Below are 13982 nucleotides of genomic sequence, written 5' to 3'. Positions count from 1 at the left end.
CTTGAAGAATAACTTGATTAAGATCCTGATTGTTTTTGTCCAAAACAAATGAAATCAAATCTAAATCATCTCATTTCAAAGTGGAAAAACTGACAAGTGACAAAGCCAATGTGAGGGAAAGCTTAGTCAATAGGACAAAGTGAATTAGTATCGAAGACGCGCTTTTCTATTTCAACCACGTATCATCGTGTTTTTATGAATGAGAGGAAATAAAGAAATGGCCTTTGGAGAGAAAAGAGAATGAGTGGAAAACTGAGTTCCTTGTTGTGATGGTGTGTGTACATATGTCTAGGTAAGCGTGTGACAGCAAACCTATCCATGAGTGTGCGTGTGAGGCCCTTTTTTAGAGTCCAGGAAAGAAACCTGTGTGCCGCAATCCTTCATCTGCATTCCTGAAGGTTCTCTCCCCGAGGAGAGCTAATCCGATTTCTTTTAACAGGAGGCTGCTGAGGATGGCAGATTTCATCAGCATACACACATGCACACACTACACATTTACACACACACACTCATTTTTTGCCCTTCCTTTCCCTCACTTTGCCCTCCCTCCCACTCCTTTTCTTCTTCAACATCTTGTGTTCTCCTTTCTCTCTCTCCGTTCCTCACTCCCATCATCTCTTAATCTACCCCTCCCATCTTCCTGTAAGTCTTTTGCCCTTGTTCCCCCAGAGGGCTACCTACACTGAGCTATATAGTTAAGGGAATAGTGGCTCAGAGGTCCAAGGGGATCAGTGAGCCTGGACCGAGCCCTCGAGAGTGAGCAAAAACACAGACTCTCCACCAAATGACAATGTCCTTGCTTAAACTAGGGATGTGTAGGGATCCAGGCATGGACGTTTTATACCAAGCTGTAAAGGCCGAATGCAGCCACTCAGTCCATGCGCTTTGTAATTATTTTCTACTTTAAATTTGGTTTTGCATCTGTGAACATCTCTTTCTGTAAATCCATACATGCAAAGGTCTCTGTGCATGTATTTATACTCTCCCTTTACATGAAATCCAAGATCAAGAGAGTTGCATTGCACGCCTGTCAGCATGTTTGCGTGCACGACTGTGTGTTCCCATGCTCGCTAATAGCAGCGGCAGACATGGCCAGCTGTCTCGGTGAGGCTGATAACTCCCCTAAGTGCTGCCCTTGGTTCCGCGTGTTGATGAATTCCACAGCAGAGAAGCTCCTGACCGGAGGACCCTGCATAGCCAGTGACTGATTACTGATGCAGTTAGCTTTTGGCTCCGTCAAAATGAGAGGAAAGGAAAAGACACAGACAGACTGTGTATCCGTCTTAGCTTGATCCAAGACTGCAGAAAAAAACTTGACTTTAATGCTGTACAGACCCCGTGAACAAAGCTTGGCCCTGATAGAAGCTCTCATGAACAGACCTGACTTTCGAAGACCAAGTGGCCGTTTTTTCATGCTTATGCAGTAAATAAGACTTACTGTACCATATATTTTCCACTAGAATATGTTCTCCCCTCTACGTAAATGTAAAACGATAAATATGCCCTACTGTACCCACAGTAAGATCCCAAAATGTAGCACAGTGACAGATGGCTCCAAACTCATGAAAAAGCCATAGAGTATGACTCAGTTGTTTCTTTTTGTAGTCAATCATTAATTCAAGTTATCAAGTTTAGCGAGTTGTGAAGAATTATTTTGCATTAATATCATTTCAACTGTGCTCTAGGGTTTACAAAATGAATTATACTAATGTAGTCTCAGTGAAAATGTGAATGCATTTTATCATGGCAATAAAGCAGCTTTTTTTTAGCATGTTATGTATGAAAATGCATGTATGCAAAATTGTGTTTAACAGAGTTAAAAATGTGAGGACAGCCTACACTAGCGGTTTTAAAGACGTCACCTGTTCTTTCCTGTTACAGAAGTGGTTTTCATAATTATTCTGACATCCGGGCGCCCTTCAGAAGCTGAAAAAGTTCACAACTTTTTAACTCTCAACAACAACAAGAAGGAGGAGCAGCTAAATTTTAGTCTAATAAAAGACAGCTCAACAGCTAGTCGTGTTTATTTTCTTGTGCTTAAATCATATTTTGAAAGCCGTTTGCAGATAAAAGTGTGAGACCATGTGAACTTCCTTCTGCAGGCATCTGCAGGCAGCTCCTTCGCCTAAACCGAGCTGAATATTTCTAGTAATTAGGACCCAGCTCATCTGATAAATCTCTTGCCGTGTACTGCATAGGAGTAAGGGCAGCTTCGACTCGATTCTCCCAACGTTTTTTGGTGTTCATGAAAACAGCTCCACATCCCCACTCCGTGCCCCAAGGATGACCCGCCAACCCCTTCCAAAAACCACAGGAAAACCAAGTCGAGTCATCGTCTCTGTGTCCTCACACACGCACACACGCGCTGACCCGCTCCCTCCCTTAATTTTTTGCCTGCTATACACACATTTGCTTCTTCTGCCTTGTGGCTACACACACAAACACACACAGGGACATCTGTCAGGCTTTCACACAGACTGGAAAGCCGGATGTTTTTTTTTCATCCACACTCATTCCCCTAGAGTAGGTGCTTGAGAAGTGTGACTTTGAAAGTTTTTGTGTGTGTGTGTGTAGGAGTGTGTGTTGGTGTAAAAGAGTTAGGATGTGAAGAGAGAGAGAGACAGAGAGAGAAGAATGAGCACCCATGGCGCTAGCCGCGTGAATGTGTGGTGGAAGAAAAAAAATGCAGTGACTAATATGTTTGTCAGCATGAGACAGCGAGAGACAGCACTTTCTAGACTCCCACTTTGGGTAGTTTACAAGAAAATCTGTCATATATTTCTCAATCCTCACCACCAGCCACCCTGCAGCACTCAACCCCTTGTAACTCCTGACTGATCATGCAATGTGTTCCCTCTCTCTTAGTCTCAGTGAGTCACTTGCTCTTTCTCTCTCCATATGTTGCTGTGGGATCTGGGAAGACTTCAAACACGGGAAGAGGAGACAGTAGACAAAATGGAAGAGAAAGAAGCTGTGAGGAGGGAGTGTTTAAATATGGGTGGAGGAAAAGGGGGAAGAGTGATGGAAAGCTAAAGATGTCGGTAGAGTGAGATCTATACTGTAGAAGGAGAAGGTAGAGAGACATGTCGGAAGAGACAGTAATGGATGGCGTAGGCTGTTGCTTCGCTTCATCTGTCTGCCACAGGGAGCGGAGTGAGGAATGGCCTCAGTTCTGATAAACAGACTAACATGTGATGGCCATCTCCCATCTCCCCTGCCCACAGCTGATCAATGACCACACAGGCACACACATGCTTTTAAGGGCCATCCACTTTATTCTAAGTGTAAATGTACGCAGAATGCACTGCAGTATCACCGTTTTAGATCAACCAGACTTTATCTGCAGGTGATCTGAGTTGCATTGTGATCAATGTTGGCTGTAATGCTTTCCAAAGTAATGCATTACTGTAATCACATTACAGTTCTTCAGTAATGCAGTCATTTACCAGGATTACTGTACTAAACAAAGGTTCATTACAAATGTCTTCTATCAAAACTGTTTGTTTTCCTTCAGTTGATTTCGGTTTGGGTGCAGGGAGGAAGAAAACGGTGGAGGGATGTACAACTTTTGAGGACTGGAAATACTACAGGAAAAGACAAGAGCACGGTGGTAGAGTGCAGACTACACTAACAACAGAAACAACTGCATTAAACAGCTAACACAACACGGGCTCTTTGCAAACATCTACACAGACAGCATGCTAACAAAAAACTAGCAAAGAGCCCAGAGTGATGTTAAAGCTGAGTGTTTGCAGACTCCAATCCAGCAGCCAGAGCCTGAACTTCAACTGGTAACAAAGGCAGTCAAGCATGTAGCACTGTAGCCTCCATTTCTACCTGTATATGTTTCTAAAGAAGAATCAATGTGGCAATTGCTTTGAAGTCCCTTTAGGCTGGTTTTCAACTTTGCTTCACGTTCATATGTGTGCCCTCAATAATACAGGGATTTTCATCTGCATGTGGAACTGTAGCCTAAGGTTTAAAAACAACTTGTAACTATGTGACAGTACATTTTGGGTAACGCTGTGAAGTAATAAGAAAGTAACGTTACAAGTAGTATAACTAATGACTTTCTCTCGGAAATAATCAAGTAACAAACAGCATTATTTTTAAGAAAAGTAACGAGCGCCGTATAATGCTTTGAGTAATCACCCAAACATTGGACAGGATGTGACTCACGTGTAAATGCAGTCTGTAGAGAAGAACAGATTTTCTTAAGAAAACTGTAAGGTCACCTAACTCTGGCTGTTGCTGGCATCCCAAGGGAGCTCAGCAAAGACACAGATGTGAAACAAAGCCCATACAGCAGTATACCTTTCCTCGACCTAAGACCTGCCATGAATGATGATAAGTCTGTCTCCCAAATCTGTAAGCAACACTGTATAGCAAAGTCAAGATTATATAGATGCCTATTCTTACCAGATGTAAGCTGGTCTATTATTAGCTCTCAACATCAGCATAATGTATCAAAGCGAATGTTAGGTCAGCAGTCTGCATCATGTTGCTGTTGTTTAACCTCTATATGATGTCGTCTTTACATACCAAACAGTCGTTTTCATATTAAACCACCTCATTCTCAAATACTTTTTTAGCTGGTCTGAGCTTAAAATAGAAAAACTAATTACGCAATCATGCTTTAAGACAATACAAGAAGATATATTTTTTAATTTGCTCTCATTTCTCAAGTCTTTTTCAGAACTGATAAAACAGGGTGGCATTTCTAAGATTTCCAAACTTAAAGTTTGACAGAAAATGAAGAAAAGCACAAAGGTGCCTTTAAATGCCACAGAATGTACACAGAAAAATGCAGTTCACAAAAAACTGGAGATGAATCAATACAAAAACCAATTATTTATTCTCAAGAGGCTTTAATATTGGATGCATGCAGTGGGTGTAAATCTGCAGAACTTATTTTCTTGGTACAGGGTTCTGGGAAATCTGTTGGAGTGAAATTATGTTCAAACACATAAATTTGATGAGAAGCTTTAAAACAATAAAAACTAAAGTAAACCGAAGCTCAAGTCTCCCTAAACCCACATTTATACCTCACTTTTTGTGGATTGCGGAGGGGAGGAAAGGGTTATGATGCAAAGGAAGGTACGGGATGACAATAGTGAAAGTTTCATGCTGAGACACTTACAGCATCTGTTTTGAATTGAATCTGAAGGACAGAAAACTAAGTAAATATTCTTCTTATGAGTTTTTAGCTCAGCCTCTGGGTGAACTCAGAATTCTTAAGAAACTCTGAGTCTCTAGTTTTTCCTTTTTCCCTCAAGTCTCTTCTTGTTTAAAAAGCCCTGAGATACGCTGAAAACCCAATCTGCTAAAAACCTTACACTAATTAGCACACATATTTGTCCAAAATGTTCATTTTTAGTGTTGTAATTTCAAAAGTGTAGCAATTAAGGCACAATAATAATCACAGAGAAATCCAAGGACCTGGTAAAGCGAATTAGTAAACATATTTTACAGGCTAATATATCACGTCGAAGGTCAAGTGTGTGCACTGTATGCAATGCAAAGAATGCATTATAGCAAAATGAATAAATGTTTGTGTCTATTTAGGCTGCATCCGTCTCCTTTAAAAGGAAGCATCTGATCACTCCCACATACACAGTCATCTCACTTTACCTTAAGTCAACCGAGCTGACCCTGCCAACCTGTCAATGTGTGGGCCTGAGGGGATGTAGCAATGTGATTTAGGTGAAACACGCTTCATTGGTTTATAGGTGTTAGGTCTGCTGAACATGTGATGGACAGACACAAACACACACACACACACACACACACACACACACACACACACACACACAGAGCCTGTGTAGGGAATACTCCACCTACGTCTTAATGCATGCTCAATAATTCAGTGAAGGAAATCCCGGAAAGTTGATTCTGTTCATCTGGACGAAGTGTTTTCAGTGGGAGGAACGTTTCCTCAATCGTCCAACCGACTTCTTCATTCTCAGTTGACTGCAGCTTTCCTCAACCTTATAAACAGTTCAGTTGCATAACCACCAAAAGTAGCACCATTGACTAACAGTGAGCCATGAGCTCAGTTTCATGATTGTTGTCATGACCATTGGTCGATGGCCATGATAATTGTTCACAGAGAGTTGGAGAATGGCTGCAATTCAAGCTTTGTAACACAGTGAAAGATGCAGTCATGGCAAAACACAGAAGAGCTACCTCATCCACCTACAGGCCAGTGGCTATTCCTTCAATGATGAGGATGTGCACACATCCTGGGCAGGTATGGCTCCTGGTTTGAGCGGGGAGTAAAGAATGTGGAAAGGGAGCAACCATCGCTAAAAAGAGGAGGAGGCAATCTTCTGACAATCATGAATCTGAGCTGAAGAAATCACTTGGATGAGAGATGAAACTGTATCCTCCACCTACTTCTTCACACATACTCACAAACTGCGTCTGCAGCACACACTAAGACGTATGGAGAGTTTTTCTTGAAGGACAAACATTCCATCTTTCCTCCTGTAACTTGCAGTTTCAGCACAATTGTCAGACTGAGCATGTGCAGCTGCATGTGTGTGTGCATTCTCTCTCTTCTATATAGCAGTCGCGTACTTGTCTCCTCTGTTCGTCCTTTCCAGTATATCCCGTTGGTAGTCTAAGAAAAGATTTTAACCTCGTCTCTACATGTTACCATACTGTTTCCAGTTTCAGGTTTCCCAGCATTCTGCTGTATGGTGGAAATATATGCGCTCAGTGAGGCTTGAGATGCAATTTACATGACAGCACATATACATCTGGAGACAGTTTGATCGATATGTGGGCTATTTTTCTTTTCTTTTTTTTTTAAAAACATCTCCATACATGATAGTAAATACAAATGGCAGGCGGTAATACTTTACATACTGCCAGATGTTGTAGCCAACTTCTTCTGATCCCTTGTGAGCAGGGTGGAGCCATTTCTTAGAAATACCATTACCTCAGATGGTCATCTAAAGATGTGGTGCTACAGTAGTTAGTGGAGTGTAAGTGAGTGGTGTTATTTTGTCAACTCATCCGAGTAGCAGCTTATATAGTTCTTAGCACATTTACTAAATTTTATTGCTATTTTATGTGTGAATTTAGCTTCCAAGTGAGATAAAAATCTATATATATATAAAAATATAGTTTAAATCACCAGCAAACCTAAAGGAGGTGTATGTAAAGAGAGGCATTTGCTGAAGAAATCTTTATGTGATTTAATATTTCATGAATTGTATTACACCAAAACCCTGTGGAAGAGTTTTTTTTCCAGTTGCGAGTGAGAAAAATAAACACTGGCGTAACATCTTACCTCGCCTTCTCTGTGCCACGGCCTTCCATTCTGAGGGTACTTGCTCTGGCTTTGGCGTTTCTTCTGCCCTCCGTCGGCAAATTTGCACAGCAAAGGCTCCGTGGGAGCTGCAGAGAGAGAAAAGGACAAAATCATGTTAGCAGAAGTGCACTGTGCGACCTTTCCAAAAAGAAAGAAGCCCTTTTGAACTGTGTCCTTTGTCTCTTCTTCTACCACTGCATCTCTTTCTCTCTCTCCTCCCCCTCCCTCCGCTCTGCCTTCCTATGGAGCTCCTACACAAATTCCCAGTCCGGTGATGTTGGCAGGCCCTCCCTATCCTTGCAAAGGCTGGCAGCCTATGAAAGAGCATTGCAAGGTATTGTTGAAATAATAATCACAGTAATCGCTCTTGTAAATACCTCTGAGATGGTAACACAGGACCGCTCTGTCAGCCAAAGCTTATTTCTAGAAGGCGTTCCTGTTCCTGACGCATAATCCCTCCGTGTTTTACTGTAACAGCCATCTCCTCTTTTATTTGAAATTTTTATGTCTTTTTCCACTCAGCAGCCATCAGCGTGAGCACCTCACTGGGGTGCATGGTTTGAGAAACGGCTGATATAGACGTTACTGTGCTGTTCTTGGTGCAAACACTAGGGGCAGGTTAAGGGTCCCCGAGATGAAACCATTACAGAGGATTGACAGATGCTCTAACTTCAGAGCTGGCATCAGCAGAAATAAAGGATGGCTTGAAAATGAAACAGCTGTCATTATACACATTAAAAAACAAAAAAGAAAAGAGCCCCCTGAAGAGCGACCTCATCTAAGCTGTATCTGCATCAAAAGCCTTTTGTATGCATAATTACCAATGAAAGGTCAATGAAAGTGTTGCGATAACCTAAGACTGTGGAAAGATAACTTGTGAAAGGGCAGTTTCCCACACTCGTGCTGCAGGTGAGCACCTAAAGAGGGAAAAATTGGCTCAGGCAGATGACTTTCCTGATGAGATAGTGCAGAGAGGAAAAGCAAATCTGAAGACAGTCAATCTGGAGAGAAGAAGAAAGAGTAGGGGGAAAAAAAAGCATGAGAAATGAGCGGCTCTCTTGGCTGGGGATCTGGGGGTCTTCACAGTGTCCGTCCCCTTTTCAGTCAGCGTCAGCGAGATCGGAATCTCTTAAGACACAGACCGGGGAGATGAAACAGGGGAAGGGAGACAGTTGTATAAACAAGCAGAAACACAGGAGTACAGAAAGCGTAAAGAACATGAAACAACAAAAGGAGAAGATGGTGAAAGAGATAAGGGAAATAGCTGACCAATAGAATTAGAGTGTGAACCTAAACCAGGATTAAATCCTGGGAGAGTTGTACAGTTCAGCAAAAGTACAGTACACACAGAGCCAACAAGTTTGTCCAAACACTGAACCGATGCTGCTCTGCACCTGGTGGCTTAGGAGAGAGCTGACGGCTCTTCTGTCAACGCATTCACATTACAGGCCTGGCAGCTTGTGACACGGAGGCTTTGTGACGACACTGGCCAATGATGGGGGCTGTCTGCAGGAGGCTGAGCAAAGGGACCTTTCATCACGCCATGTCAGAGATGACACCGAGAGAATTGTTGATGCTTTAATCTCTACTCCCAGATGTTAGAGGTGCTTTGGGTCCTGATAATAATGCAGCATCACAAGACAGGAGAGAAAAAGCTTCTGTCTAGACTGACAAGGCAGTGACAGCCATGAAACAACCTGAAGTTTAGTGAGCTCATGACAAGCGACTTTGTCAGGCGATAAATTGATAAAAAAAAAAGAAAAAAGGAAAGGCCGAGGCGTTAATGAGCTAATCAGATGATTTGCTTTTGCATTTCATTTTCTCTCATGCCAGGAATGTTGCTGATGAAAATATGTTTTTGTTAGTTACAGGAGATGTCTGAGATGCAAATGAGATGAAAGCTGTGGAGCTTACGGACGTGTGTTTGCATTTATGTGGCTAAAGGGGTACTATGGGGCTAAATGCATGCAAACAAACTCTGGAAAAACAGCAAAAGAAATTTACTGTGTTTCTGTGCCTTTAGGGTCCACTACAGCACCAAACTTTTCAGTCAGCCAAAGAAAAAGTAGCAGGGAAGGGAGAGCGCATGAGACGCTACAGGAGAAAAACAACAAAAGCTCCTCCAAACCTCTCCTTTGGCGCTGTGGGAGATAATTAGCTATTGGAGAAATTTGGAGAATCTGACATAGAGCACGCTGACGTTCCCCCAGTGACTACATCCCCAGTTCCCACAGTGAACTAGCCCATTTGTTTAAGACTCAAGCCCAAGATCAACAGCCTCGCACCACCCCGCCCTCCCTGTGAACACACTCACCCTTCTGTAGCCCTGAAACACACACCCTCCTCCTGCCCTTAAAATCTCTTTGCTATAACCTTTGAAAACACACAGAAATAGCCAAAGACACATACGCAGAATGGAAGCCAGTGCCAGGCTATAAACCCTTCTAGACCTCTCGCCACACGCCGTCATCCCTGGCACGGCCCAGAACAAACTGGGCCACCGACTACGTTCCAGCTTGCTGATCCTGCGTCTTTAAGGTAAAGGCTTCAAGTAATGCCTAATTCACTTTGGCTCCAGAATATGTGTTTTCGGGGGCTTCTTGCTATGAACTAATTTACTGCCCCTTTAATGATTCGACATCATGGGAAAAAGACGAAGTAGTTTTGGTCAGAGGTCAACAACTGCCGCTAACAAGGTGCTCCGTGGGAACCCCTAATTGTTTTTTATGTGGGTTGCTGTAGGAACTGGTAAACACGTTAACGAGGGGTGGCTGCGGACATGCGCACATGCATTATGGGCTTTGAAATATGCGCACCAAGACCGACCACACTCATGCACGCACATGAAAGGGGAGCAGTTTAGTGAGAATAAGATGCCTGTGCTGCCAGCCTCATTCGATCATAGCCTTGGCTCAATCATGCTCCTCAATGTGCATTTGGCTCTGAAAAGATAGTCATGGCATTCTGCTCATCAATAGACGCATTACCAACCAACAAAACGAACCAGCAGAGGCATGGAAATGCACTTGTGTAAATAACAGCGACAATAGAAATCTAAATGAAAGCTTGTTGAAATTTTCACTTATTAGCGCTATGTTCATAAGCAATTATTGCTGTTACAGTTGTTTCCTATGGGACTGCATCTGGTCGAAATCAGCTCTTTGGCTGCAGACAAGCACAGTGGCTTTTTTCTCTATCTAGAGACAAAGAGCGCTCGTGCGCTCCGGATGGCTTGAAAAGCCAGCTGAAAAACATCTTGATCTATGAATGCAAATCAGTACATGTATTATAACACGTCAATTTCGGCCTGTTGTACATTCATTTGGTGCTCTGAATTGGACTGTACATCTGTTTGGCCTGAATGGTGAAATCAATGCAGGAATGCTCCATAGTTGCAGAGGGGCTGTGTGAAAGGTTTTGCTCAGTGAAACAGCCAGCTTTTCACCATCAAGACAGTTACAAAAGAGGCCTCTAAGAAGGGTTTGGAGTCAAACTGGGCCGGCCTTGCTTTGCTCTCAGAGTGTCCAAAGCAATAAAGAGGGCAAACAGAGGGAACTGTTCAGCCACTTGTACCAAAATATGTCAGCCTGAAAAGATTCAGTGAAAGCAAGCTCTCGACTTCTCAATGACAACTTTAGCTAAAGGTTCCTACGGGTCTCAGAAAAGTCTCAGGAAGGCTCACTGTGTTTTACTGCAAGGACATGTTAGGGGAGAACATGGAAAAGGCAGAAAGAGGACAGTATTTTATTGGAATTCTGCTCTACTCTGATGCTGCTCGAGGGGATCTCTAATTGGATCAACAACTGTCTGATTCCCTTCAGCCAGCTTGACCTGTCTGCCCAGACTGAGGAGGCTGTGTCTTATGGGGAAGAGAAAGAATAAGAGTGGGAGTGAGAGAGAATAAGAGACACAGAAAGGCACAGAGGGAAACAGAAGGCATTAGAAAGGGACGCTATTCTGGAGAGAGATAAAAGGATGCTAGAAAAACATATGACAGGTGGATAGGACAAGCAGGGTCACAGAACAAAACTATAGCAGTGCTACATATACGTCGCCATTGTCAGAGTCAAACAGACAGCCTCAGAATGGCTGCCAACCTAGAAGGCAGGCGGGAACAGCTTTCCTACAGGGAGGGCTTTGACAGATCCCAGTCGATAGCTCTCACAACTGCCATGCTGGCCTTGCATCCTTCAGCATGGAAATGAAGACAGTCTGCCAGGCGTTTTGCTGACAGGGACGGCACACATGGCTCAATGACACGGCCCAATAAATGGAGCCGGCGCTGAGAGGAGGGCATGGCAGAGAGCGACACAAAGAGGAAAGGGAGATAGATGGAAGGACAGATACAGTGTCATAGACAGACAACGAGACAAGAGGAGATGGTGACAGAAAGAGACAGAGGGGAGAGATTCACCGAGTTTAGAAGTGACAGGGACAGTCCAGTTTTCACTCTTCGATCCATACTGTATAGCTCATCTCTTTGAGTGGGATGAGCATAGGGAGAAGGATGTCAACAACAGCTTGCTTCTCATCCTGCATCTGCTACACATGCTCAATGGCTATTGATCAGTGCTTGCTTAGACTTCCATAGAGGGCTTCTGCAGCACGCCATGCAGTTCTGGTCTGAGATGATATTATGGATTACGGGAAGGGAAATGGAGGGAAGAGCCCTGCATGCGGGCGGTAGAAGCCTGATCGATGAGCTATTGCACACTTAACAAGAGTAATGTTATGTAGGGAGTCTCTGACATGCTAATCCATCTCTCACTCTCTTTGTCCATCTCCCTCAATCGCATTTCTCTCTGTCGTAGTTATCTCCTGTCTGCATCTCTCACTCCCTTTCCTTTTCTCTTTCTTCTGTCCATCCATCCATCCATCCACTGCAGAGCACCGAATCCAGACCAAATTTAGACAAATAAACAAAGCTGATGGATGAGACGACCTCCATGTAGGTCTGGCACTGAGTCAGTCTCTAACAGCGCAGACAACTCAAATCGACTGAAACCATCTCGTGGTAATGGGAATACAAAATGCAATTGCCAAAGAATATGCAGAAATCAATGCGAAATGATCTAACAGAAAGGTGAACAATACTCTGCTTAAACACTGAGTTGTAATTATTTTAGCAGCTGAAAATATGGGTTGAATATAATTGCACTTCAATTACTGACTCTGGATTAATCTGCTTTTGCATTAAATTTGAGAGCCACAAGTGCAGTGCAGCGCCAAACAGGAGGAGGGGTTTCCAGCTGCTCGCTGACTCCTGGGAGACGAGCTCTGATGTACCGGTGTAACGAGAACTTCATTTTAGCTTAATCAGCTACTTCCACTTGCTATTCCCAACACTAAGGTTGCCATGGTGAGTAAATAAATTACTAGAAACAACAAGTGCAGACAGAAGTTTGTGAGTGAGTGAGTCAAAGTTATGCTTATGTGTGTTTGCCAGCTCTAATGAATGGCTCACAATCCTGCATCCATATATTGAAATAACATTTATACAGGCAGACAGTCCCCACAGCATTCGGTCCAAATGGCATAGTTGAGTGCTTCTGGGTCCTGCAGTCAGCTGCAATGTTTAAGTGGCGGTGGCAGATGTTTCTAATGTTAAAGCCACACAAGCTGCTCTATGCTGCCAACATCTTTGTTTCTGCACTATGTCTCAATATCACTACCAACTTTATACAGCTGGCCAGGGTGGCAATTACAGTAAAAGTGGCCACAAAAAACGTAAGAGCAGGGTCTGAGATTAAAATGACTATTTGTAGAGTGGATCTGAAATAAGATCCAAGAAAATACGCACCAGGCAACTTAAGCCAGTACTTCAGATAGATAAATCTATAAGTGGGAAAAATAGACTTTGGTGTTAAGGATATTGATGATGTGTTGTACTCTTCAAAAAGCTACATCACTTGTTCCCCACTGAACTGATGAAGTGAGCTTTGGAAGAACAGACTAGATTTATTTTTCAAATAATTTACAATATGCATGAGAATCTTCTGGGTCTGGGTTTTTAAAGATAAAGTTCACCCCCAAATTTTCCACTGGCCTGTATTGCCATCTAAACTGACTTTGTATGAGATACCCAGCTTTGGAGACATCGGCTGCTGTGATGTCTACCTTTTTTTGGCTATAATGTATGAAACTCAAAGCACTAGTAAGCCGGTGTGAGAAGTTTCATAGAACTTTCAATGAATTCTTCTTTTAGTTTTTGCATCTGCCAATCAAACCTAACATTACAGCTCAGCTGATGAAGAATGTCATTAATGTTTACATTGCAGGTAGGCTACAGTCCCACGGGCCTAGTCATTGGTTGCCCATTTGGCAACCAATGACTGTGAGGGAGAAATGTGTATTGCCTGACTAGATGTGAGTGGTTGCTGGCAATCACTATAAAACTGAATGCTAAAGGCATGTTTGCACAGGTCTAGAGACTGGTCAGCAACCACCTGGAAACCATGTGCCCCAAAATCAGTCACAATGAAGTGCATGTTGCACGGAAAACCTCATTGATTTACTTTGGTTGGTTAGTTATGAGTCATCAGTAGTTTGTATGGAAGATGCAGACTTGTCTGCAAATACTTTCAAACTACTTGCGAAGGAGTGTTGAAAATGTGCAACATACGAAACCGTTCGTCTGCAAAGTAAAAGTTGCACCATTTGAAAT

At 43.0% G+C, this 13982-nt stretch overlaps 1 protein-coding gene across 3 annotated transcripts in view; it reads right to left on the bottom strand.

The window, feature by feature from the left end:
- The window catches only part of LOC146363086 (RNA-binding motif, single-stranded-interacting protein 3-like), a 294258-nt gene that overhangs the window by 34314 nt on the left and 245962 nt on the right, over positions 1–13982 (bottom strand). For all 3 annotated transcript variants that reach the window (XM_084919066.1, XM_084919068.1, XM_084919067.1), the window contains exon 9: positions 7298–7404. In XM_084919066.1, the coding sequence (XP_084775192.1) occupies positions 7298–7404 (107 nt within the window). The remainder of the gene's footprint in view (positions 1–7297; positions 7405–13982) is intronic.

Source organism: Perissodus microlepis, chromosome 22 (genome assembly GCF_051167445.1).
Source record: "Perissodus microlepis isolate ML-2025 ecotype Zambia chromosome 22, ASM5116744v1, whole genome shotgun sequence".
Classification (NCBI taxonomy): Eukaryota; Metazoa; Chordata; class Actinopteri; order Cichliformes; family Cichlidae; genus Perissodus; species Perissodus microlepis.
The sequence above is the reverse complement of the archived record's forward strand: the minus strand, read 5'-3'. Positions and strand labels throughout refer to the sequence as shown.